The 25,173-nt window shown below is 48.7% G+C and overlaps 1 protein-coding gene across 16 annotated transcripts in view; it reads right to left on the bottom strand.

Moving 5' to 3' along the window:
* KIF1A (kinesin family member 1A) overlaps positions 1-25,173 on the bottom strand; it is a 222,334-nt gene that overhangs the window by 54,379 nt on the left and 142,782 nt on the right. For 8 of the 16 annotated variants that reach the window (XM_073360490.1, XM_073360491.1, XM_073360496.1 and 5 more), the window contains 6 exons: positions 21,565-21,713; positions 14,615-14,793; positions 13,864-14,001; positions 12,598-12,855; positions 1,594-1,712; positions 102-211 (listed from right to left, as the gene is read on the bottom strand). In XM_073360490.1, coding sequence (XP_073216591.1) covers positions 102-211; positions 1,594-1,712; positions 12,598-12,855; positions 13,864-14,001; positions 14,615-14,793; positions 21,565-21,713 — 953 coding nt within the window. The remainder of the gene's footprint in view (positions 1-101; positions 212-1,593; positions 1,713-12,597; positions 12,856-13,863; positions 14,002-14,614; positions 14,794-21,564; positions 21,714-25,173) is intronic. The other 8 variants (XM_073360502.1, XM_073360507.1, XM_073360503.1 and 5 more) reach the window with 3 other exon arrangements.

The raw sequence follows: 25,173 nt of genomic DNA, 5'->3' as shown, positions 1-25,173 counted from the left end.
AATAGGATAAAATATTAGGAATGGACTGTTATCAGGATATGAATAATAACAGGAAACAATACGCTCCCCAGCAAGCTAAGTTCACAGAAAGATATTCTCACCTGGGGCTGGCTGCCATACTGTACCTTCTCAAAGTGCTGATCATCAAAGGATATTTTGGCTGTCCCTGACTGCCGTACTCCCGAACCATAATCCGGGGCTTCTTCATCCGCTGAAAGAGGAAACATAGCAAGACATTACAGAAAGGCCAGAAAAAGTCACTCCCAAAGCAGATCGCAGCCAGAGTCAAGGTCTCCTGGATTGTGACCTTTCATACACTGCTCCCTGAGTTTCTTCATCAAGGAACGCTTGAGTGGTCACTGACTGCAGAACTTGATGAAAACCAGTGAATTTCAAAAGGCAATCATGGAAACGTTGCAAGAAGTGCTTTCCAGCCTTTGTTTCAGAGAGATGGTCAACAATTCTGCATTAGCTAACAGCCATCTATGTGCACACTCATCTATAAATTGGTACCAACAGCACCACACTAATGCCCTTGCTAGTTAAGTGGATGATAGCCCAGATCATAAAACCATGACATGACATGGCAGAGTTTTCAGTTTCTTTGCAAGAGCATCCTATTAGAATAGCTGTGTGTGCATGTACATGTTGGGGATGGTGGTTGTACTTGCAGAGCAGAATAAGTACCTGAAACGAAAAATGCAAGAAAAAAGCATTGCTATTAATTTTCCTCAGCCCTAGATTTATCATGAATAGAGACAGATCCTGGTGGAACTGACCCCATCTATGATTCACCTTGCTCAAGGTGACTGATAATTCAGATGGGTCAGTTCCACCAGGGTCGGGCTCTATTTATGATAAATCTATGACATGCCCCACTTCCCCTTGCATACCATGAATGAGAGGTCCTTCCAGATCAGGTTGGATCCAATTGATGGGGAAGCCTGGGACTGAAGAATCGGACAAAATAATTTCCTTCTCACCCCAGGAGATAGCAATTTGTCCCGGTAAGGCATGGATCTTGGAACGTATTGACGCATGCACACGGGGGCTGATGCTGAATTGATTTACACCACATGTAACCCACTGAAGTCAGAAGAGTTGCATGGGCCGGGAGCCGCATACAATATAACCCACAGAGTGATGAGTGCCCTCTTGTGGCAATTCTAATGACAGTACAGGTGATGCCTATTGGCCTACAGCACCCACAATTCCTACCACAGGAAGCTGGATGTCCTTGTATTCCTAGAGCAGGAAGACATTGCATGGTGGTCTGTGAGTGGCATACCTCCCAGCAAATCCCGTGTGTGTGCAATACTGCATGGGCCCACTTTGGGTGGGGGGGGAGTTCTTGTGCACAATGCAACAAGGAGAGCAAGGTCTGAAGAAACGCTTAGGCTAGTGGACTAATGGATTGGTGTCACCAGCCAGAGCACACAGCACGGGGCTCATCACGCTCAGGAAAGGGCATATGTCTCCATGAAATGCAATGGCCCTGAGAACTGGCTCTCCAGACTCACTATGGCACTAGGGCATGGCCAGCTCAGAGCATCTGCCTGCCACTGGAAACCAGTTGCTGCTCACCCACTGTACCTGAGATGGCCTGGACTGCTACGCGCAGGAAGCCCTTCACCTCGCCCTTCTCACTGACAATGGCGACGCGGTGCACCAGCGGCACCGGGTACAGCAGGTTGCTGAGATACACAAATGCCCTGAAAGAGTCAAGTAAAACAGGAGAGGGGTCACTGCACCCCCACCCTGGGGTTTCCAAACACGCTCCATGGCCAGATGGCAGCTGGGCTCACAGTTCACCGCTTACATCACAACATGGTGCTGCAAAGCAAAACTAAAGAAAGGCAGCCAGGGCCAGCCAGAAGTGTGTGTGTGGGGGGGATTCAGCGTGCTTAGGAGAGGCTGGTGTGAGGCAGAGCTACAGTAACATCAGGTTCCTGCGAAAGTGGCAGCGAGTTAGTGAGCACCAGCGTACCTCTCGGCCTGTCATCTCCCATGGGCGCGACAGCGTCGTGGGGAGGGCTGAGGAGGGGGCTGTGTTGGTGCAACAAGGAAGCTAGAAAGAGGACCTCTTGCAGTGGAGAACTGGAGAAATAGGACGGAAGGTGCTGTGAAACAACCACGGGTCTGCTGCAGATTAAAGGGTGTGGGGAGGGGGACAGGCAAGAGGGGATCAGGGTGGGCTGTGGGAGAGGAGGCAGAGGAAGAGAGAGGCAGGAAGGAAAAGGGAAAAAGAGGAGGAGGAAGGAGAGGAGAGAGAGTGAAGGAAAGGAAGTTCTTGGTTAGAGTGCAGAGCCTCCTGCAGACAGGCTGAGAAATGCAGACAACTGTCCAGAGTCTGAGACTGAGAAGCTATTGCAATGGTGGGTTTTCAGCCTGCTTTAAGAGAGGCCCGGCACATCCCCAGTGTATGAAAACCTATCCCCAAGAGGGTCAAGCCTGCCTTCAACCAGGGGTCTGTGTCTGCACCAAGTACAGGGGCCTGCTCAATCAGTGCCCAGCTGGTAGAGCCTCCATGCAACAAGCACCCACCTTGTGAATGCACCTGGCTCCTCCGAATCAATCACCCTGCGGCGTGCTAAATAGTACCCTACTGCCATGGAAATCAGCACGGCTGCCTGCGGTGTAAAGACTGCTTGATGGGCCCTATGCACCATGTGACACCAGACAGGGAGCGAACAGTGCTCAGTGAGTCACATCCAGGAACCACAGGCCAGAACCTCAGCTGGTGTAAATCAATGGAGTCCCACTCACTATGCTATTTACCCCAGCTGAGAATTTTGCCCTGCGAGTTCAATGCCCAGGCAGCAGGGCAGTTTGTCAGTTTGACTGTGCTTGATTGTTTGAAAAGTGTGAATTGGGAGTGCTTTCTTCCAGGGGAGCCTTGAGTGGGCCTGACTGTTATAAAAAGGCAGCCAGCTGTGAACCAGCTGAGCGGCGAACAGTGGAGAGGCTAAGAGAGGGAGTTCGCCTTGGGAGAGCCCACTGAGGCTTACATCTTGCAGGCTTCTCTGAGTAGTTACAACAACTCCTGAGGAAGCTCGTAGAAGGAAGGTAATATGGATGGCGAGCGTTCAGCTGTTGTTACCTGCACAGGATGTGCCATGTTTGTCTTTCTTCCACAGGACAGAAGCGACTTTGTCTGCACAAAGTGCAAGCTGGTCTCCATATTGGAAGAGAAGGTTCAAGGTCTGGAGAAACAAGTATCGATCCTGCAGTGCATAAGAGAAACTGAAGATTTCCTGGACAGACGTCAGGATATGCTTCTATGGACACAACATTCTGAAGATTCAGAGCAGGCTGCACAGCAGGGACAGAAGGACGGTGAAGAAATTTGGCAGCATGTGACCTCCAGAAGAAGAAAGGGGAGCATCCATGTACCAGCAATGCAGATACAGGTAAGTAACCATTTTCATGTTCTCTCCACAGGTACTAATGCGGAGAGTGGACTAGATGATACATCTGAGGGAAGGGAACAGAAAGAGACTCCGCCGATTGGAAGGCATGAGATGCACTGTCCTAGGGATGGGGGTTCCACGACCACTGCTCCCAAGAGGAGGAGGTGGGTGGTGGTGGTCGGGGACTCCCTCCTCAGAGGGACTGAGTCATCTATCTGCCGCCCCGACTGGGAAAACCGAGAAGTCTGCTGCTTGCCAGTAGCTAGGATTCACGATGTGATGGAGAGACTGCCGAGACTCATCAAGCCCTCGGATCACTACCACTTCCTGCTTCTCCACGTGGGCACCAATGATACTGCCAAGAATGACCTTGAGCGGATCACTGCAGACTATGTGGCTCTGGGAAGAAGGATAAAGGAGTTTGAAGCGCAAGTGGTGTTCTCACCATCCTCCCTGTGGAAGGAAAAGGCTCGGGTAGAAACCGTCGAATCGTGGAAGTCGAAGAATGGCTACGCAGGTGGTGTTGGAGAGAAGGCTTTGGATTCTTTGACCATGAGATGGTGTTCCAAGAAGGAGGAGTGCTAGGCAGAGATGGGCTCCACCTAACGAAGAGAGGGAATAGCATCTTCACAATCAGGCTGGCTAACCTAGTGAGGAGGCCTTTAAACAAGGTTCACCGGGGGAAGGAGACCAAAGCCCTGAGGTAAGTGGGGACGTGGGATACCGGGAGGAAGCATGAGCAGGAGAGCGCAAGACGCGAGGACTCCTGCCTCATACTGAGAAAGCAGGACGATCAGCGAATTATCTTAAGTGCCTATACACAAATGCAAGAACCCTGGAGAACAAGCAGGGACAACTTGAAGTCCTGGCACAGTCAAGGAATTATGATGTGATTGGAATCACAGAGACTTGGTGGGATAACTCACATGACTGGAGTACTGTCATGGGTGGATATAAACTGTTCAGGAAGGACATGCAGGGCAGAAAAGGTGGGGGAGTTGCAGTGTATATAAGAGAGCAGTATGACTGCTCAGAGCTCTGCTATGAAACTGCAGAAAAACCTGAGAGTCTCTGGATTAAGTTTAGAAGTGTGAGCAACAAGGCTGATGTCGTGGTGAGAGTCTGCTATAGACCACCGGACCAGGGGGATCAGGTGGATGAGGCTGTCTTCCGGCAACTCACGGAAGTTACTAGATTGCAGGCCCTGGTTCTCATGGGAGACTTCAATTACCCTGATATCTGCTGGGAGAGCAATACAGCGGTGGACAGACAATCCAAGAAGTTTTTGGAAAGTGTAGGAGACAATTTCCTGGTGCAAGTGCTGGAGGAACCAACTAGGGGCAGAGGTCTTCTTGACCTGCCGCTCACAAACAGGGAAGAATTAGTAGGGGAAGCAAAAGTGGCTGGGAACCTGGGAGGCAGTGACCATGAGATGGTCGAGTTCAGGATCCTGACATAAGGAAGAAAGGAGACCAGCAGAATATGGACCCTGGACTCAGAAAAGCAGGCTTTGACTCCCTCAGGGAACTGATGGGCAGGATTCCCTGGGAGAATAACATGAGGGGTAAAGGAGTCCAGGAGAGCTGGCTGTATTTTAATGCATCCTTATTGAGGTTGCAGTAACAAACCATCCCGATGCGTAAAAAGAATAGTAAATATGGCAGGCGACCAGCTTGGCTTAACAGTGAAATCCTTGCTGATCTTAAACACAAAAAAGAAGCTTACAAGAAGAGGAAGATTAGACAAATGACCAGGGAAGAGTATAAAAATATTGTTCAGGCATGCAGGAGTGAAATCAGGAAGGCCAAATCACACTTGGGGTTGCAACTGGCAAGAGATGTTAAGAGTAACAAGTAGGGTTTCTTCAGGTATGTTAGCAACAAGAAGAAAGTCAAGGAAAGTGGGGGCCCCTTACAGAATGGGGGAGGCAACCTAGTGACAGAGGATGTGGAAAAAGCTAATGTAGTCAACGTTTTTTTTGCCTCTGTCTTCACGAACAAGGTCAGCTCCCAGACTACTGCACTGGGCAGCACAGCATGGAGAGGAGGTGACCAGCCCTCTGTGGAGAAAGGAGTGGTTTGGGACTATTTAGAAAAGCTGGACGAGTACAAGTCCATGGGACCAGATGCGCTGCATCCGAGAGTGCTAAAGGAGTTGGCGGATGTGATTGCAGAGCCATTGGCCATTATCTTTGAAAACTCATGGCGGTCAGGGGAGGTCCGAGACGACTGGAAAAAGGCTAACGTAGTGCCCATCTTTAAAAACGGGAAGAAGGAGCATCCAGGGAACTACTGGCCAGTCAGCCTCACCTCAGTCCCCGGAAAAATCATGGAACAGGTCCTCAAGGAATCAATTCTGAAGCACTTAGAGGAGAGGAAAGTGATCAGGAACAATCAGCATGGATTCACTAAGGGCAAGTCATGCCTGACTAATCTAATTGCCTTCTGTGACGAGATAACTGGCTCTGTGGATGAGGGGAAAGCAGTGGATGTGTTATTCCTTGACTTTAGCAAAGCTTTCGACACTGTCTCCCATAGTATTCTTGCCAGCAAGTTAAAGAAGTATGGGCTGGATGAATGGACTCTATGGTGGATATAAAGCTGGCTGGATCGTCGGGCTCAACAGGTAGCGATCAATGGCTCCATGTCTAGTTGGCAGCCGGTATCAAGCGGCGTGCCCCAAGGGTTGGTCCTGGGGCCGGTTTTGTTCAATATCTTCATTAATGATCTGGAGGATGGCGTGGATTGCACCCTCAGAAAGTTTGCAGATGACACTAAACTGGGAGGAGAGGTACATACGCTGGAGGGTAGGGATAGGATAGAGAGGGACCTAGACAAATTAGAGGATTAGGCCAAAAGAAATCTGATGAGGTTCAACAAGGACAAATGCAGAGTCCTGCACTTAGGACAGAAGAATCCCATGCACCGCTACAGACTAGGGACCAAGTGGCTAGGCAGCAGTTCTGCAGAAAAGGACCTAGGGGTTACAGTGGATGAGAAGCTGGATATGCCCTTGTTGCCAAGAAGGCCAATGTCATTTTGGGCTGTATACGCAGGGGCACTGCCAGCAGATCGAGGGACGTGATCGTTCCCCTCTATTTGCCATTGGTGAGGCCTCATTTGGAGTACTGTGTCCAGTTGTGGGCCCCACACTACAAGACTGATTTAAAAAAATTGGAAAGCGTCCAGCAGAGGGCAACAAAAATTATTAGGGGACTGGAACACATGACTTATGAGGAGAGGCTGAGGGAACTGGGATTGTTTAGTCTGCGGAAGAGAAGAATGAGGGGGGATTTGATAGCTGCTTTCAGCTCTCTGAAAGGGGGTTCAAAAGAGGATGGATCTGGACTGTTCTCAGTGGTAGTAGATGACAGAACAAGGAGTAATGGTTTCAGTTTGCAGTGGGGAAGGTTTAGGTTGCATATTAGGAAAAACTTTTTCACTAGAAGGGTGGTGAAGCACTGGAATGCATCACCTAGGGAGGTGGTGGAATCTCCTTCCTTAGAGGTTTTTAAGGTCAGGCTTGACAAAGCCCTGGCTGAGATGATTTAGTTGGGGATTGGTCCTGCTTTGAGCAGGGGGTTGGACTAGATGACCTCCTGAGGTCCCTTCCAACCCTGATATTCTATGATTCTATGATCCCTGAATGCATGAGTAATGATGCTGACACCTCACTGTACCAATTATAAATAGCGGCCAGCAGGAGGCGGACTGAGACCTGGAGCCCTCCCCTGAGCACTCCCTGGCAGAGAAGCTGCCTGTCAGGCTGGTGGGGAGAGCCCCTTTCCTTGGCCAGACCAGCGTGAGTTCCATCCTGCCACCCAGAAATCAGTAGGGCTCTAGCTCTAGTAGGGCTCTCTTTATGCAAACGTGGTCCTCATGGAGGGTTCGGTTGTGCCCTGGCTCCACACAGCCATTTGGGGAGCACACGGAAGTGGGGGCTGCCAACTCACTGCACAGCCACGTTGGGCCCTGCTGGATGGTGACTCTTGGTGCTGGGGCTGCCTGCCCTCCACCAGCCAGGGGACCCGGAGGAGGGGTGGTGAGTGAACACTGGCTCTACCCCCATTCACTGGCTGGCTGACGCAAGAAGAGGAGTGTGCTACGTTGTCAATGGCTGCAGGAAATCACTTTCTCCCCCATTCCCTCAGGACAATCATGTCTGCCTGAGTCACAGGTGCCTTCCCTCTGTCCCCTGGGCTCAGCCTAGGGCTCAGTCTCACCCTAACTAAACGAGCAAGCAGCACAATGACTACGTTCATGTACACGGAGAAGCTGGAGGCTGCCTGGAGCCCCAGGATTTCCAGACGAATGATCTGCTCCTGAGCAGATCTGCAATCCTACAAGAACATTTCCCAGCCCTTGAGACCCCACCCGGGCTCAGTACTTGGGAGGCAGCGCCTTTGGACGGTAATTGGCTGCAATCTCTCGCTGCTATTGCCTCTGTATGGTGACCCAGGGCAACATTTTCAAGAGTGGCCAGTGCCTTGGAGCACTTCGGTTTCTGGTTGTCCAAGCCGGGGATCTGGTGCTGGCAAGAGTCACAGATGGTTACCTACTCCAGTGCACCAGGAAGAACCGGATCAGTAGAGGAATGGAGTACATCTGGTCTGCACTTTAACACCTGGGTGAAACTGTACTCGGATGAGAACATTAATTCTGGACAGTAACTGAATCTTCACCTGGCATTGGTGCTGACTGAAGATTGCATCCCTACTCTCTGACCCTTTACATTGTGAAAGTAGAAAAAGTTCTGAGAGAGAAAGGCAGCCAAAGAGAGAGGAAGACAGCTGCAGTTTGTGCTGTCTCCTTGGTGGTACTCACGTCATGTAGGCAACCCCAATCTAATCTGAACACATCCAGGATAAGAGAGGACACTAGAGTGGAGACGGGGCTGTAGGTGATCTTAGTTCTGGGGGATCAGTTTTGCCTTGTGCAGGGCACACTCTGGAGCAGACTCCTGATATATGTAACAGGTGACTTTTAATGTTGAAAACCTGCACATTTAAACTTCATCCTTAAAACCGTAGGCCTGGCAGCATCACACTTCCCCTTTCAGCACGGTCATCGGAAGGCTTTTACCAATTTACCGTCTCTTCTTGACTGAGGAATAAACTGCTAAGATTCTACCTGTAACTAGACCAGAATTTCGGAATGCAGCCCAGAGTCCAGTCTCAGCCAGATGCACCAACCCCTCTTCGCTGTTGAAAGGACATTTTCAGATGGCCATCGCTGGAGCTAGAACCAGAACCTTGAAAAGGATTTGGAAGCCAAGGCAGAATGTGGTACACCCATTGGTCTAGGCTACCCAGAACCTGGGCCGCCACATTCTGAAGAGTTTGAAGCCTCTCTGTGGTCTCCCTAGAACCACAGAAATATAGGGCTAGATGGGACGCTAAGAGGCCATCTCATCCTTCCCCTCTGCGCTGAGATAATGTTGCAGGAAGCCTAGCCTTGCAGTGGTGTAAACAAGTATCCCCATGGCTAGGCCCACACTGCAGTCTGCTGGGGATAGGTCCTTGCTGGCCACTGCCTCTATTTAGGAGCAGCAGACTGTTCACCAGCCTCTCAGGACTGCACCTCCCCTTGACGATCAGAGGGCAGATGCTCTCAAACAGTGGGCAAGGCCATGGATCACGTCAGCTCCTCAAAATGCTTCCCCCTTTCCTATCCACACCACCTCTGACTCGTAGTGAGCCTGCTCAGCTGCCTTCCATCCAGGGTCTGAGTTCTTTCACAAAGCTGCAGCATGCCTTTGTCCAGGGTGATGAGAACAGGCAGCAAAAGTGGGAGGTTCCTTTCAGCAGGAGTTTTGTAATGACCTCAGTCCATAGTGGCATTGTGTGTGGTCAGCATGTTCCATCATCAGCACTGAACTTGGTACTGGCTGTACAAAATTCCTCCCCCCACAACTTTTACTGTTGTTTGTAGTTCGTCTCCAGATTGCAAAAGCAGATTGATAGGGAGCCATCCCCAGCCTGAGTCTGAAGGAGCGCAGGGTGCAAGCGTCTACAGGACTGCATCACACTCATGCTCTGATCAGGGCCGGCTCCAGGCACCAGCGGTCCAAGCAGGTGCTTAGGGCGGCAGTGTTTCCGTGATGGCAGCAATTCGGCGGCAGCTCCTCTGTCCCGCCGGCCGTGGTGGCAATTTGGCGGCAGCTTCTCTGTTCTGCCGGCTGCGGCGGCAAATCAGCGGCAACTTCTCCCTTTTGCCATCCGCGGCGACAGTTTTTTTCACTGCTTGGGGCGGCAAAAACTGTAGAGCTGGCCCTGGCTCTGATGAATGGAGTGGCATAGGTTTGAAGAAAGCAAGGCCACTGTATTAACAATGTATTACCACACAGAGTAGCTCAGGTGCTTCTTCAGAGGGAGGGAACCAAGATTCTGTGACTATCCCTATGTGGTCAGCTTTGTTATCTGTACATTTGGCTCCAGTGCCCTCCCTCAGAGCAGAGGTTTGACTGCTGAGCTGAAATATCATCATAAAGCCTGGGTGATTCCTGCAGAAAGGGCTCAATCCTGCACCCAGGGAAAGCAATGACAGTGATCCCACTGACTGCAATAGATGCAGGATCAGGCCTCAAATGTCCAGAGGAACTTATGCATCTTGGAGCCTGAGCCAGCTCCCTCTGGAGTCAATGGTAATCTTTCCACTGACTTCAGCGGCAGTTGAATTGGGTCATTAAAGCACAAGGCAAGAACCAACTTTAAACCCCAATCTTACAAGGTGCTGAGCCCTTCTTGAGAGATTCAGAATATCTTCCATTCCCAGTGAATCACCTCATAAGATGGAACTGCAGGGTCAGAGGATCGGAATCCTCTTGAGTGTCCGGGATCAGAGGGAATTGAGTCTGGCGCCCACCTGAATGCTCTATGATGCCCTTATTGGAGATGGCTTTATTTTGGTGTCTGTGAATACATATCTGATTTTGGGCATCTTGCGGGAGGCCTCCTTAATGGGGAGGAATGTGGATCATAAGACTGTTAAGCTTCCATCATAACAGTCTGAAATTACAGGTGAGCACATCTTGAAGCAGACTGAAACCAGAAAGGTTGAAGAGGGAGGAAGAGGAAGAGAGGAATAGGGAGAGGGAGGGAATATGTCGCTAAAGGAAAAGGAAGGAGGGCAGAGACACTAACCACAAGATTGGTGAGGTGCAAAGATGGCATGCTCAGACCAAAGAAAAGCCTTTCAAAAAGAAGACAAAAGTGAAATAACCCCCATTTTTTGCTCAAGCTTTGGAGAGAGAGCCAGCAGCTAAAAAAGAAAAAGAAAAAAAGAGAATAAAGAAAATAGGGGGGAAACTAATCAAAGACAAGGATCTAATCATAAACCAATCCAAGCACACTTCACAAGAAATGTGATCGGCACAGCTGCTGCACAGGGAAAGCCAATTCCGTATCTGACTCAAAAGAATTGGGAAGATTCAAAAGGCAAGACCTCCCAGGAACATCCCACAGGATGGGGGATTCGGTTCATCATTGTTGTATCTGGTAGTTTGGTTTGTTTGTTTTTAAAATCTCTGATTCCCCCAAGAGAAAAAAAAAGTGGAAGAACCCAGCTCTTTCGGTCTGAGGCTGCAGTGACTCTTATCCCATCTCCCTCTCTCTCTTTTCTGATCCCTTCTCCTCCCCTTCTTGCTCCCATTGCCCAAGTCCTATTGGCTGGAAAGGAGAACTCGGCTTCTTGCCTGGGTTTCTTGCTTTCACAAACATATTTGCAGCTCACGGGCCAAATTACGACCCAGTGTAAGTGGAAGCAATGCCACTGACTACAGTGAAGCTGCAGCTGCTTGCACCAAGTCTGAATTTGATCCATTTTTTAAAGGACAGGGCCTGGGACAATTATGGGCAAAACCTCTTCTTTCCCCTTGGAAAAGTCTGAAGCAGAACTGGGCTATCTGGTGCCATGCTTGGCAATTTCAGGTGGTTTTCTCTGGTAGAATGAAATGGTGGCCGATCAAATCAAACATGTCACCAATTTCACAAGATCTGGAGTTCTTTTCCAGAATGAACCATTGAAACAATCTGTATTCACTAGCAAAAGAAAATAAACAATTCTCTTTCTCTTTGGGCAGAGTCCACTCCCAGCCCTTCAGGGCAGAGAAGCTCTCCCCACTCCAGAGCTTTTCTCCAAACCACCTGAAAACTTCTGGCAGCTCTGATTCCCACACAACACTTTTCTACATGGCTCTAGTTCGAACCACTGCATAAAACAATTTTCAGCCATGTGCTAGCCAAAGCAGCAAGTGGAAATGTCACCACTTCACAGTAGTGGTGGCTTAAAAATATATGGCTTTAATTAAAAAAAAGATAAAATCCTCTCCCTCCACAGCCCTTGGTTTTAGCTTTTGAAGCCAAACTTATTCCCCACAGCTCTTCCCTGAGTCATCTGGGGAAATCCCACTCGCTATCAGCTGAACCTGCCTGTCTTTTAGTACTGGGCTCACTTTCCGCACCTCCCATCCCTTCCTCACACACCACTCGGGGCCACTGGCTGGCTCTGAATCCCTCTCCTAACGATCAGAACCAATGGGCCTTCTCTTACAGTTCACTGTGCTTGCGTTACACCTTGGTCTCGGCCATTCCACCACTCCCCGGAAGCCTGTACGTTCTCCTTTTGCTGGTGAGGATTTACGTCAGAGTCATGCATGGGATTTCCATTCCATGACTGCAATGATGTAACCCTCACAATCCCTGCAGGAGCAGAAGGCCACCCATTTTGCAGACATTTCATCATAAATGTTTCCAGCAGTAAATTAGAACCGAAACCCAAATGTGTTAAAGCAAAGGGAATGCTTTGGGTCAGTTCTGTGTCCCTCTGTGTCATCACCACACAATTTTCTGTCACATGAAACTCTTCTCTTTAAAGAGACCATGTGAATCCAGTGGCCACTCGATCCTGGTCCCCATTGACTCTGTGATACTTGTCTTGAAGCTCACTCTTTAAAGATGAGCTGGCTAGAATAGCCTCTCCCTTCTTCATTTCCTATCAACACTTGCCTTACCATCACACTGACCAGTGCACCTGCCCTGCTGGCCATCTCTTTAAGGACACTGTTCAGCTAGCCCATCCCGAGTGCCTGTGGAACGCATGCCCTTAACATGGGAACAGTGTCAGAAAGCAGTTCTCTCGTGCGAAAGAGCTAGTTCCTTCCCAGCATGCTCTCCTAAAACCTCACCAACCTTCCTACTAAACTGAACAGGGGGGAGCGGTCGTAAAATGGATCCCGGCCATCATACAGCGGGTACTCCGGAAAGATGTCTTCCTCCAGGTCCTCCTCCTCCTCCTCCTCCTCCTCCTTCCCCACGTGCTGCTCGTCAGCAGGCTCGGTGATGTCGGAGTCGGGGTTCGAGAAGGTGGGGGAGGGGGTGAGATCAGCCATGCGCTCGCTCATGCATGTGTTGAAAAGAGGAGAGCTGTTGCAGCCAGAGATATCTGAACTAAGGTTAGTACAACAAGATAGAAGACAGGTTAACACCAGCTATTCCAAACAGAAGAGAGAGAAAGAATAGGCTTTTTCTTTTACACCAAGGACCGTCGCTATTCAGGAGGGGAGAGGGAAATAAGACCTGCCTGTCCAAAGTGTCTTACAAAGAAGCCCCCAGTGTCGCCAGCTAACAAGTGTGGAAAAACTGGTGTGAAAGATGGGAACTGCCACCTCGGACTTTGCAGAGGATTCAGCAAAGCAGGAACGTAGCTCTGTCAACTAAGGCCCCGGTAGAGTGCCCACTGGCATCAAGGGGAGTCCTTCCATTGCTGTTAACTGGCAAGGATCAGGCCTTGAGTGCACCAAGGTTGGTCGCGTTCGGCAGCACCCTACTGACAGGTCCAGTCCCTTTGACACCTCCTAGCTGACAGCAGTGTGCCCTTCCAACTGGCAGGTGGGAAGCACATGAGGAGACACAGCACATACAGTACAGCACACCGAGAGATGTTCAGATGCCAATGAGCACGCCTGCGTGTGTGCACACAAACACACATCCATGGACATGGAAACCTGACAGCAGGGTCCTCAACCTGTCCCCTTTCCATCATGGGGAACATCCAACCCACCCGGAATCCCCCTCCCACGCTACAAGATGGTAAAGGCAGGGGGCTGCCACTCCCAGGTTGAGAGCCCGGGTCTTGTGGTTATTAGGCACAGCTTCAAAGAAGGCAATGAGAAGTTCACCACCAACTTGTTGTAGCAGGGCACCAAGTGCCTAGGTGCAGTAGGAGTCCCAGAAAATCACTCCTGAGCACCCATGCAGAGGGCAGAGAAAACTGATTGTGGAAAACAGTGCTCCTTAGATATTAGTTTGCTGCCTGGTGCAACCCTTTCACCCACAGCAACCACTATGGTCTCTCCGCACTGCACCAGTTGTCCCTATCAAACCAAGCAATGTTTCCTTCTGTGGGTATGTTTGGATTGCAGGTGGATTTAGAAAAAGGAGGAACAAGGCTCTCACCTGCCAACCAGTCTGAACCAGGGGAAACGGTCATAGAAGGGATCTCCGCCCGTCACAACGTTGTCACAGTCCTCAAGGATGCTAGAAGGCACTTCTGCTGCCCTGTCATACATTTCACGCATCAGATCCAGCCTCTGTCTGCAAGAAGAAACAGAGAGAAACAGACGTATACAATGAGGTTTAAGGATCTAGAGCAGCTTCCAGCCCCTTGAGCATCGAGTCAGAGCCACACACACCATCCCCATACCACTGTACTTCTGGGGTATCCAATGCATTACAGCCACACACATCAGCCCCATATCACTATACTTCTGGGGTAAACAACACACAAACAACCTGAACTACAGGAACTGAATTCCAGCCCCCATGGTGCAGTTACCCTATGAAGGGGAAACCTCTCCATCCGTGCATGGTGTGGAGTGGGGAGAGCTATAACAATAGACCTAATGGAACCATGGGGACCATATGAGTGAGGAAGTATCAGTTTAGATACATAATGAAATACAGGTCTATGTTATTTTGCCATGTATTATTGCTCATTGATCATTCTTGTTTATTTGTGAAGGCAGTGGTAATAAATGTGCAAGGAATAAACTCTCACTGATTGATGGGCGTGTGCATGCAACTTCAAACCAAGGGGCTAGGACCACAAGACAGGAGACTCCACAACTCTACTCTTCTTGTCCTGAATGTGCCAGCCCGCCCAGTACAATACAAGTGACTGTGCCACAGTACCTCTGCCCTATTCTACCTGAGTTTCTCCAGAGTCCAGTAATGTGTTGCTCCATTCTTCTGGTCCTGCACTTCCACAGCCACAATGGTTCGTGGAAAGGGCCGTTTCTCACGATCTTTGGCAGCATTGGGGGGCAGCAGGTCGGGAGGCAGAGGTGAGTAAAGAGTGTCTGTGAGGAGGACGAACTGGAACTGGACCTGGGAATGGACAGAGGGTTAGAGAATCAGTATGTGTGTGGAGGGCTCATGGTGAATGGGGATCCCCAGTAAGTGCCTTTGGACTGTTGGCATCCATCCACTCTGTATAACTCCTGAGATGCACAAAGGGCCACCCCTGACCTCTGGGTAAGCGGGTGTCAGTGACTTCCATGGAGTTACACGTGCTTACGCCAGGTTCGAATCTGACCCATTGCTTCTGGTAGAACCTGTAATATGGCTCATCTAGGAACACGTTTTCCAGTCTTTGAGAGCCCCAGTCATTGACCTCATTCACAGCTTTGCCATCTTGGTGGTACATGCAAGCTGATGAGACTCTACTAAAGCAGAGGGCTGCAGTTTCTGTCCCATGTGCTTACTGTCTGTGCACAAACACCTCTTGATTTGGTAATTACTGGGAAATGCACGTGCTTAGCTCTGCATCCAGCAACCATGGGGAAGTGGAGGCATCCAATTTCCTCCAAAAAATTGGAACGAAAACTCAGTTACATAACTCGGGGTAAAATCCCGGAGAGCCTGAGTGTGACAGGGACAATTTCCTGGTGCAAGTGCTGGAGGAACCAACTAGGGGCAGAGCTCTTCTTGACCTGATGCTCACAAACTGGGAAGAATAAGTAGGGGAAGAAAAAGTGGATGGGAACCTGGGAGGCAGTGACCATGAGATGGTCAAGTTCAGGATCCTGACAAAAGGAAGAAAGGAGAGCAGCAGAATATGGACCCTGGACTTCAGAAAAGCAGACTTTGACTCCCTCAGGGAACTGATGGGCAGGATTCCCTGGGAGAATAACATGAGGGGGAAAGGAGTCCAGGAGAGCTGGCTGTATTTTAATGTATCCTTATTGAGGTTGCAGGAACAAACCATCCCGATGAGTAGAAAGAATAGTAAATATGGCAGGCGACCAGCTTGGCTTAACAGTGAAATCCTTGCTGATCTTAAACACAAAAAAGAAGCTTACAAGAAGAGGAAGACTGGACAAATGACCAGGGTAGAGTATAAAAATATTGTTCAGGCATGCAGGAGTGAAATCAGGAAGGCCAAATCACACTTGGGGTTGCAACTGGCAAGAGATGTTAAGAGTAACAAGTAGGGTTTCTTCAGGTATGTTAGCAACAAGAAGAAAGTCAAGGAAAGTGGGGGCCCCTTACAGAATGGGGGAGGCAACCTAGTGACAGAGGATGTGGAAAAAGCTAATGTAGTCAACGTTTTTTTTGCCTCTGTCTTCATGAACAAGGTCAGCTCCCAGACAACTAAAGCAGCAGCACAGCATGGGGAGGAGGTGACCAGCCCTCTGTGGAGAAAGAAGTGGTTCAGGACTATTTAGAAAAGCTGGACAAGCACACGTCCATGGGGCCAGATGTGCTGCATCCGAGGGTGCTAAAGGAGTTGGTGAATGTGACTGCAGAGCCATTGGCCATTATCTTTGAAAACTCATGGCGATTGCGGGAGGTTCTGAATGACTGGAAAAAGGCTAACATAGTGCCAATCTTTAAAAAAGGGAAGAAGGAGGATCCGGGGAACTACAGGCCAGTCAGCCTCACCTCAGTCCCTGGAAAAATCATGGAGCAGGTCCTCAAGAAACCAATTTTGAAGCACTTAGAGGAGAGGAAAGTGATCAGGAACAGTCAGCATGGATTCACCAAGGGGAAGGCATGCCTGACAAATCTAATTGCCTTCTATGATGAGATAACTGGCTCTGTGGAGGAGGGGAAAGCAGTGGATGTGTTATTCCTTGACTTTAGCAAAGCTTTTGACATGGTCTCCCACAGTATTCTTGCTAGTAAGTTAAAGAAGTATGGGCTGGATGAATGAACTCTAAGGTGGATAGAAAGCTGGCTAGATTGTCGGGCTCAACGGGTAGTGATCAACGGCTCCATGTCTAGTTGGCAGCCGGTATCAAGCGGCGTGCCCCAAGGGTTGGTCCTGGGGCCGGTTTTGTTCAATATCTTCATTAATGATCTGGAGGATGGCGTGGATTGCACCCTCAGCAAGTTTGCAGATGACACTAAACTGGGAGGAGTGGTAGATACGCTGGAGGGTAGGGATAGGATACAGAGGGAGCTAGAAGAAAGAACGGTTACTTACCTTCTTGTAACTGTTGTTCTTCGAGATGTGTTGTTTACGTCCATTCCACATTAGGTGTGCATGCGCTGCGTGCACCAGCGTCGGAAACTTTTTCCCTTAGCGGCTCCCGTCGGGCAGGCGGGTCCCCCAAGTGGTGCCACTGTGCCGTGCAAAAATACCCCTGCCGCCCAACCCCCTCCGGGTCCTTCTTGCTGGCGACTCCAACAGTGGGGTAGGAGGGTCGGTGGTGGAATAGATGAGAACAACACATCTTGAAGAACAACAGTTACAAGAAGGTAAGTAACCATTTTTTCTTCTTTCAGTGCTTGTTCACATCCATTCCACATTAGGTGAATCACAAGCTTACCTCTGGAGGAGGGTAGGAGTCACGGAACAACTGATTGGAGGACCACTCTGCCAACTGCCACATCCTCTCTGGCCTGCTGGTTGACCACGTAATGGGTTGTGAAGGTGTACACCAAGGACCAGGTGTCTGCTCTGCAGATCTCCTCCACCTCCATGTCCAGCGCCCGTACAGTGGCCTTCCCGCTCCGGGGTACTACGCACCAAGGAAGCCGGAGCCAGCGTTGGGCACTGCGGGCCCGGTGGCTGCAACGCGGCTTCCATCAACAACTGCTTTAAATGAAAGTATCTTTCTTTCTGTATTCTTGGCTTGAACGTCTTGCAAATCTTACACCGCTCAGTTTGATGTTCTTCCCCCAGGCAATGTAGACATGAGCCATGGGGGTCACTAACTGGCACAGGCTTGTGGCACGTGGCACAAGCCTTAAACCCATGGGCCTGCAGCATGCCCCATGGCCCGGGGTGGGTGCTGGAAGCCTTCAAGCACCTAATCACTTAATTGTCCACAACAAAGGTATGCTAACTAACTGATAACAGCTATTTATGAGAAAGGCTAAGGGAATGCTCTCATCCAAGAGAGAGAGGTTGTTCCAAAGCCGCCACGGACGATAAGAAGGAACCGGAGGGGGTCGGCAGGCAGGTGTATATATGCAAGGCGCAGTGGCGCCACTCAGGGGCCCTGCCAGCCCGACAGGAGCCACTAACGGAAAAAGTTTCTGACGCTCGTGCACGCGACGCACGCATACCTAATGTTGGATGGACGTGAACAAGCACTCAAAGAAGAACTAGAGGATTCTAGAAGAACTAGAGGATTCCAGGCAGGGCAGAAAAGGTGGGGGAGTAGCACTGTATGTAAGGGAGCAGTATGACTGCTCAGAGCTCCGGTACGAAACTGCAGAAAAACCTGAGTGTCTCTGGATTAAGTTTAGAAGTGTGTGCAACAAGAGTGATGTAGTGGTGGGAGTCTGCTATAGACCACCGGACCAGGGGGATGAGGTGGATGAGGCTTTCTTCCGGCAGCTCACGGAAGCTACTAGATCGCATGCCCTGATTCTCATGGGTGACTTTAATTTTCCTGATATCTGCTGGGAGAGCAATACAGCGGTGCATAGACAATCCAGGAAGTTTTTAGAAAGCGTAGGGGACAATTTCCTGGCGCAAGTGCTAGAGGAGCCAACTGGGGGGGCGCTTTTCTTGACCTGCTGCTCACAAATCGGGTAGAATTAGTGGGGGAAGCAAAAGTGGATGGGAATCTGGGAGGCAGTGACCATGAGTTGGTTGAGTTCAGGATCCTGACGCAGGGAAGAAAGGTAAGCAGCAGGATACGGACCCTGGACTTCAGGAAAGCAGACTTCGACTCCCTCAGGGAACGGATGGCCAGGATCCCCTGGGGGACTAACTTGAAGGGGAAAGGAGTCCAGGAGAGCTGGCTGTATTTCAAGGAATCCCTGTTGAGGTTACAGGGACAAACCATCCCGATGAGTCGAAAGAATAGTAAATATGGCAGGCGACCAGCTTGGCTTAATGGTGAAATCCTAGCGGATCTTAAACATAAAAAAGAAGCTTACAAGAAGTGGAAGGTTGGACGTATGACCAGGGAAGAGTATAAAAATATTGCTCGGGCATGTAGGAATGTTATCAGGAGGGCCAAATCGCACCTGGAGCTGCAGCTAGTCAGAGATGTCAAGAGTAACAAGAAGGGTTTCTTCAGGTATGTTGGCAACAAGAAGAAAGCCAAGGAATGTGTGGGCCCCTTACTGAATGAGGGAGGCAACCTAGTGACAGAGGATGTGGAAAAAGCTAATGTACTCAATGCTTTTTTTGCCTCTGTTTTCACTAACAAGGTCAGCTCCCAGACTGCTGCGCTGGGCATCACAAAATGCAGAAGAGATGGCCAGCCCTCTGTGGAGATAGAGGTGGTTAGGGACTATTTAGAAAAGCTGGACGTGCACAAGTCCATGGGGCCGGACGAGTTGCATCCGAGAGTGCTGAAGGAATTGGCAGCTGTGATTGCAGAGCCACTGGCCATTATCTTTGAAAACTCGTGGCGAACCAGGGAAGTCCCAGATGACTGGAAAAAGGCTAATGTAGTGCCAATCTTTAAAAAAGGGAAGAAGGAAGATCCTGGGAACTACAGGCCAGTCAGCCTCACCTCAGTCCCTGGAAAAATCATGGAGCAGGTCCTCAAAGAATCAATCCTGAAGCACTTGCAAGAGAGGAAAGTGATCAGGAACAGCCAGCATGGATTCACCAAGGGAAGGTCATGCCTGACTAATCTAATCGCCTTTTATGATGAGATTACTGGTTCTGTGGATGAAGGGAAAGCAGTGGATGTATTGTTTCTTGACTTTAGCAAAGCTTTTGACACGGTCTCCCATAGTATTCTTGTCACCAAGTTAAGGAAGTATGGGCTGGATGAATGCACTATAAGGTGGGTAGAAAGCTGGCTAGATTGTCGGGCTCCATGGGTAGTGATCAATGGCTCCATGTCTAGTTGGCAGCCGGTATCAAGTGGAGTGCCCCAAGGGTCGGTCCTGGGGCCGGTTTTATTCAATATCTTCATAAATGATCTAGAGGATGGTGTGGATTGCACTCTCAGCAAATTTGCGGATGATACTAAACTGGGAGGAGTGGTAGATACGCTGGAGGGGAGGGATAGGATACAGAAGGACCTAGACCAATTGGAAAATTGGGCCAAAAGGAATCTGATGAGGTTCAATAAGGATAAGTGCAGGGTCCTGCACTTAGGATGGAAGAACCCAATACACAGCTACAGAGTAGGGACCGAATGGCTAGGCAGCAGTTCTGCGGAAAAGGACCTAGGGGTGACAGTGGACGAGAAGCTGGATATGAGTCAGCAGTGTGCCCTTGTTGCCAAGAAGGCCAATGGCATTTTGGGATGTATAAGTAGGGGCATAGCGAGCAGATCGAGGGACGTGATCGTTCCCCTCTATTCGACATTGGTGAGGCCTCATCTGGAGTACTGTGTCCAGTTTTGGGCCCCACACTTCAAGAAGGATGTGGATAAATTGGAGAGAGTCCAGCGAAGGGCAACAAAAATGATTAGGGGACTGGAACACATGACTTATGAGGAGAGGCTGAGGGAGCTGGGATTGTTTAGCCTGCAGAAGAGAAGAATGAGGGGGGATTTGATAGCAGCTTTCAACTACCTGAAAGGGGGTTCCAAAGAGGATGGCTCTAGACTGTTCTCAATGGTAGCAGATGACAGAACGAGGAGTAATGGTCTCAAGTTGCAGTGGGGGAGGTTTAGATTGGATATTAGGAAAAACTTTTTCACTAAGAGGGTGGTGAAACACTGGAATGAGTTACCTAGGGAGGTGGTAGATCTCCTTCCTTAGAGGTTTTTAAGGTCAGGCTTGACAAAGCCCTGGCTGGGATGATTTAACTGGGAATTGGTCCTGCTTTGAGCAGGGGGTTGGACTAGATGCCCTTCTGGGGTCCCTTCCAACCCTGATATTCTATGATTCTATGATTCTATGATTGTGACAAAAGAAATCTGATGAGGTTCAACAAAGACAAGTGCAGAGTCCTGCACTTAGGATGGAAGAATCCCATGCACTGCTACAGACTAGGGACCGAGTGGCTAGGCAGCAGTTCTGTAGAAAAGGACCTAGGGGTTACAGTGGACGAGAAGCTGGATATGAGTCAACAGTGTGACCTTGTTGCCAAGAAGGCGAATGGCATTTTGGGATGTATAAGTAGGAGCACTGCCAGCAGATCGAGGGACATGATCATTCTCCTCTATTCGGCATTGGTGAGGCCTCATCTGGAGTACTGTGTCCAGTTTTGGGCCCCACACTACAAGAAGGATGTGGAAAAATTGGAAAAAGTCCAGCGGAGGGTTACAAAACTGATTAGGGGTCTGGAACACATGACTTATGAGAAGAGGCTGAGGGATCTGGGCTTATTTAGTCTGCAGAAGAGAAGAATGAGGGGAGATTTGATAGCTGCTTTCAACTATCTGAAAGGGGGTTCCAAAGAGGAAGGATCTAGACTGTTCTCAGTGGTAGCAGATGACAGAACAAGGAGTAATGGTCTCAAGTTGCAGTGCGGGAGGTTTAAGTTGGATATTAGGAAAAACTTTTTCACTAGGAGGGTGGTGAAGCACTGAAATGGGTTACCTAGGGAGGTGGTGGAATCTCCTTTCTTAGAGGTTTTTAAGGTCAGGCTTGACAAAGCCCTGGCTGGGATGATTTAGTCGGGGATTGGTCCTGCTTTGAGCAGGGGATTGGACTAGATGACCTCCTGAGGTTCCTTCCAACCCTGGTATTCTATGATTCTATGATTCTATGAGAGAAGGTGCTTACTTTCTTCTTCAGCTCCACACTAATGGCATTGGCCTCCTTTAAGAAAATTGCATTGCCCCACAGCAGGTCCCGGAGCGATGTGAATTGGTACCACTTCCACTTCCTGAAGGCCCAGAGGGCCAGCTCAAACTCCTGCTCAGTCCACTGCACTGTTGAGACAAAGAGACAAGGTCACTTCCTTCAAAGGACACCCCCAACACTCCTCTGCCTACCACCACTAACACCGACACTCACGCTGCCTTGATTCCATCCAGGCTGTGGAGAGGATTTCAGAGATTCCAAGGCAACCAAGGACCACTGTGATCAGCTAGTCTGACCCACTGTATAGCGCAGACCATAGACCTGCCCCCAAATAATTCCTAGAGCAGAGCTTTTAGAAAAACACCCAGTCATGATTGAAAATTCGCCAGTGATGGAGAATCCACCACAACCCTTAGTAAATTGTCCCAATGGTTAATTCCTCTCACTGTTAAAAAATTATGTCTTATTTCCAATCTGAGTCTGTCTAGCTTCAATTTCCAGAGATTGGATTGTGTTTGACCTTTTTCTGCTAGATTGAAGATCCCATGATCATGTATTTGCTCCCCAAGTAAGTACTTATAAAATGTGATCAAGTCACCCCTTCACCTTCTCTTCGTTAAGCTAAATAGACTGAGCTCCGTGAGTCTATCACTACAAGGCAGGTTTTCTAATCCTTTAATCATTCTCGTGGCTCTTCTTTGACACCTCTCCAGTTTATCAACATCCTTCTTGAATTGTGGGCACCAGACCTGGACACAGTGTTCCAGCAGCAGTCAACCTCAGTGCCAAAGACAGGTAAAATAATTTAGCTAATCCTAAGGATTCCCCTGTTTATACATCCCAAGATCGCATTAGCTCTTTTGGCCACAGCATCACACTGGGAGCTCGTGGTCAGCTGATTATTCTCCACAACCCCCAAATCTTTTTCAGAGTCCCTGCTTCCCAGGATAGAGCCATCCTGTAAGTGTGGCCTGCATTCTTTGTTCCCAGATGTACACAATTACAGCTAGCTGTGTTAAAACTCATATTTGCTTGTCTCATGTTTACCAACTGATCCAGATCTCTCTGAATCAGTGACCTGCCCTCATCGTTATTTACCACTCCCCCACTTTCTGTGTCACCTGCAAACTTTACCAGTGATGATTTTATGTGACTGGCTCTGAAATAGAGGCACATGAGGAAATACAGTTTTCTCTTCTTGTCCTAATAACTGTTCCACACACAAGTCAGGAGGGCATCAAAGTGCAAGGTCCAAGAGAAATACCACAGACACACAAGGAGGGCATAAGCCAAAACTAACTCCACTCTGTCAGCAGCTGTCATAAACATACAGCTAAGGGGAGCATAAAATCCCTCCTTTGCCTGTAAAGGGCTAAGAAGCTCAGATAACCTGTGTCATAAATATAAAGAGAAGGGTAACCACCTTTCTGTATACAGTGCTATAAAATCTCTCCTGGCCAGAGGCAACTTCCTGTTACCTGTAAAGGGTTAAGAAGCTCAGCTAACCTGGCTGGCACCTGACCCAAAGGACCAATAAGGGGACAAGATACTTTCAAATCTTGGGGGCAGGGAAGGCTTTTGTTTGTGCTCTTTGTTTATGTGGTTGCTCTCTCTTGGGACTGAGAGAGGCCAAACAGAAATCCATCTTCTCCAACCCATCCTAATCCAAGTCTCCAGTATAGGTACACCAGGCAAGGCAGATTAGTTTATCTTTTGTTTTATGTGAATTTTCCCTCTGTTAAGAGGGAGGTTTATTCCTGTTTTCTGTAACTTTAAGGTTTTGCCCAGAGGGGGGATCCTCTGTGTTTTGAATCTGAATAGCCTGTATTTTCCATCCTGATTTTACAGAGATGATTTTTACCAGTCAGAACCTGACTGATTTTTCCATTGTTCCAAGATCCAGAGGTTTGGGTCTTTGACGATTTTGTAACCAGTTGGTGAGGATATTATTCTCAAGCCTCCCCAGGAAATGGGGTGTGTAGGGCTTGGGGGTATATTTTGGGGGAAGACGTCTCCAAGTGGGCTCTTTCCCTGTTCTTTGTTTAAAACACTTGGTGGTGGCAGCATACTGTTCAAGGACAAGGCAAAGTTTGTACCTTGGGGAAGTTTTTAACCTAAGCTGGTAAGAATAAGCTTAGGGGGTCTTTCATGCGGGTCCCCACATCTGTACCCTAGAGTTCAGAGTGGGGAAGGAACACTGACACTGACCTCATGCTATTTCTTCATCTCTGTGCCTTATCCATTTGTATGCTGCTTCTTGTTAACTGCACATCAAGAAGCACTAGGCAGTACTAACATGAACGCAAGGAGTATGGAGAATGGGGTGTGTGAGTGCAGTGTGAATATCTGCTGTAACCATTATAATAGCTGTGTCAGCATCCAAAGCAGATACTGAAAATGCTGGAAAATGAGCAGCGCTCTAGCCCCTGAATTCAGACAAGAGTGATTTAACAAGCAACAATCTTGACCCTTTGCCTCCTTCATTCAGCATTATAATCATCCCCCTTGTGGCATTCCACACACTGTAATACCACAGCTTCAGACACCTACAGTTATTTGATATTTTGATACTTAAATGGGGAAACTTTTGGGAAAGGGGGAGCCTATACAGGAAGAATGGGCTCCACCTAAACCAAAATGGAACCAGATTGCAGGCACTTAACATTAAAAAGGTCGTAGAGCAGTTTTTAAACTAAGGGCTGGAGGAAAGCCGACAGGTGTGGAGGAGCACATGGTTCGGACATCCCTTAGGGGAGGATCTATTAATAGATAATCTCTATGTTCTAGTGAGGAGCAGAGGATGGAAAATGATAAAATACAGGCAGGGTCTGATCAGAAACAGTCAAATAAAAAAAGTCCCATTCAATTGCATCATTTAATGGCAGACAGCTAAAAGGAACAAGTTTTTAAATTGCTTATATACCAATGCTAGAAGTCTAAATAATAAAATGGGTGAACCAGAGTGCCTCATATTAAATGAGGATATTGATATAATAGGCAACACAGAAACTTGGTGGAATGAGGATAATCAATGGGATACAGTAATACCAGGGTACAAAATATAACAGAAGGACAGAACAGGTCATGCTGGTGAGGGAGTGGCACTATATGTGAAAGAAAGCGTAGAATCAAATGAAGTAAAAATTGTAAATGAATCAAACTGTACCACAGAATCTGTATGGATAGAAATTCCATGCTCTAATAATAAGAATATACTGGTAGGGATATATTACCGACCACCTGGACAGGATGGTGATAGTGACTGTGAAATGCTCAGGGAGATTAGAGAGGCTATTAAAATAAAAAACTCAATAATAATAATGGGGATTTCAATTATCCCCATATTGACTGGATACTTGTCACCTCAGGACAGGATGCAGAGATAAAGTTTCTTGACACCTTAAATGACTGCTTCTTGGAGCAGCTTGTCCTGGAACCCCCCAGAGGAGAGGCAATTCTTGATTTAATCCTAAATGGAACACAGAATCTGGTCCAAGAGGTGAAGATAGCTGGACTGTTTGGTAATAGTGACCATAATATAATTAAATTTAATATCCCTGTGGCAGGAAAAACACCACAGCAGCCTAA

This window comes from Lepidochelys kempii, chromosome 9 (assembly GCF_965140265.1).
Source record: "Lepidochelys kempii isolate rLepKem1 chromosome 9, rLepKem1.hap2, whole genome shotgun sequence".
Taxonomy (NCBI): Eukaryota; Metazoa; Chordata; order Testudines; family Cheloniidae; genus Lepidochelys; species Lepidochelys kempii.
This window is presented reverse-complemented; position numbering and strand designations above follow the sequence as displayed.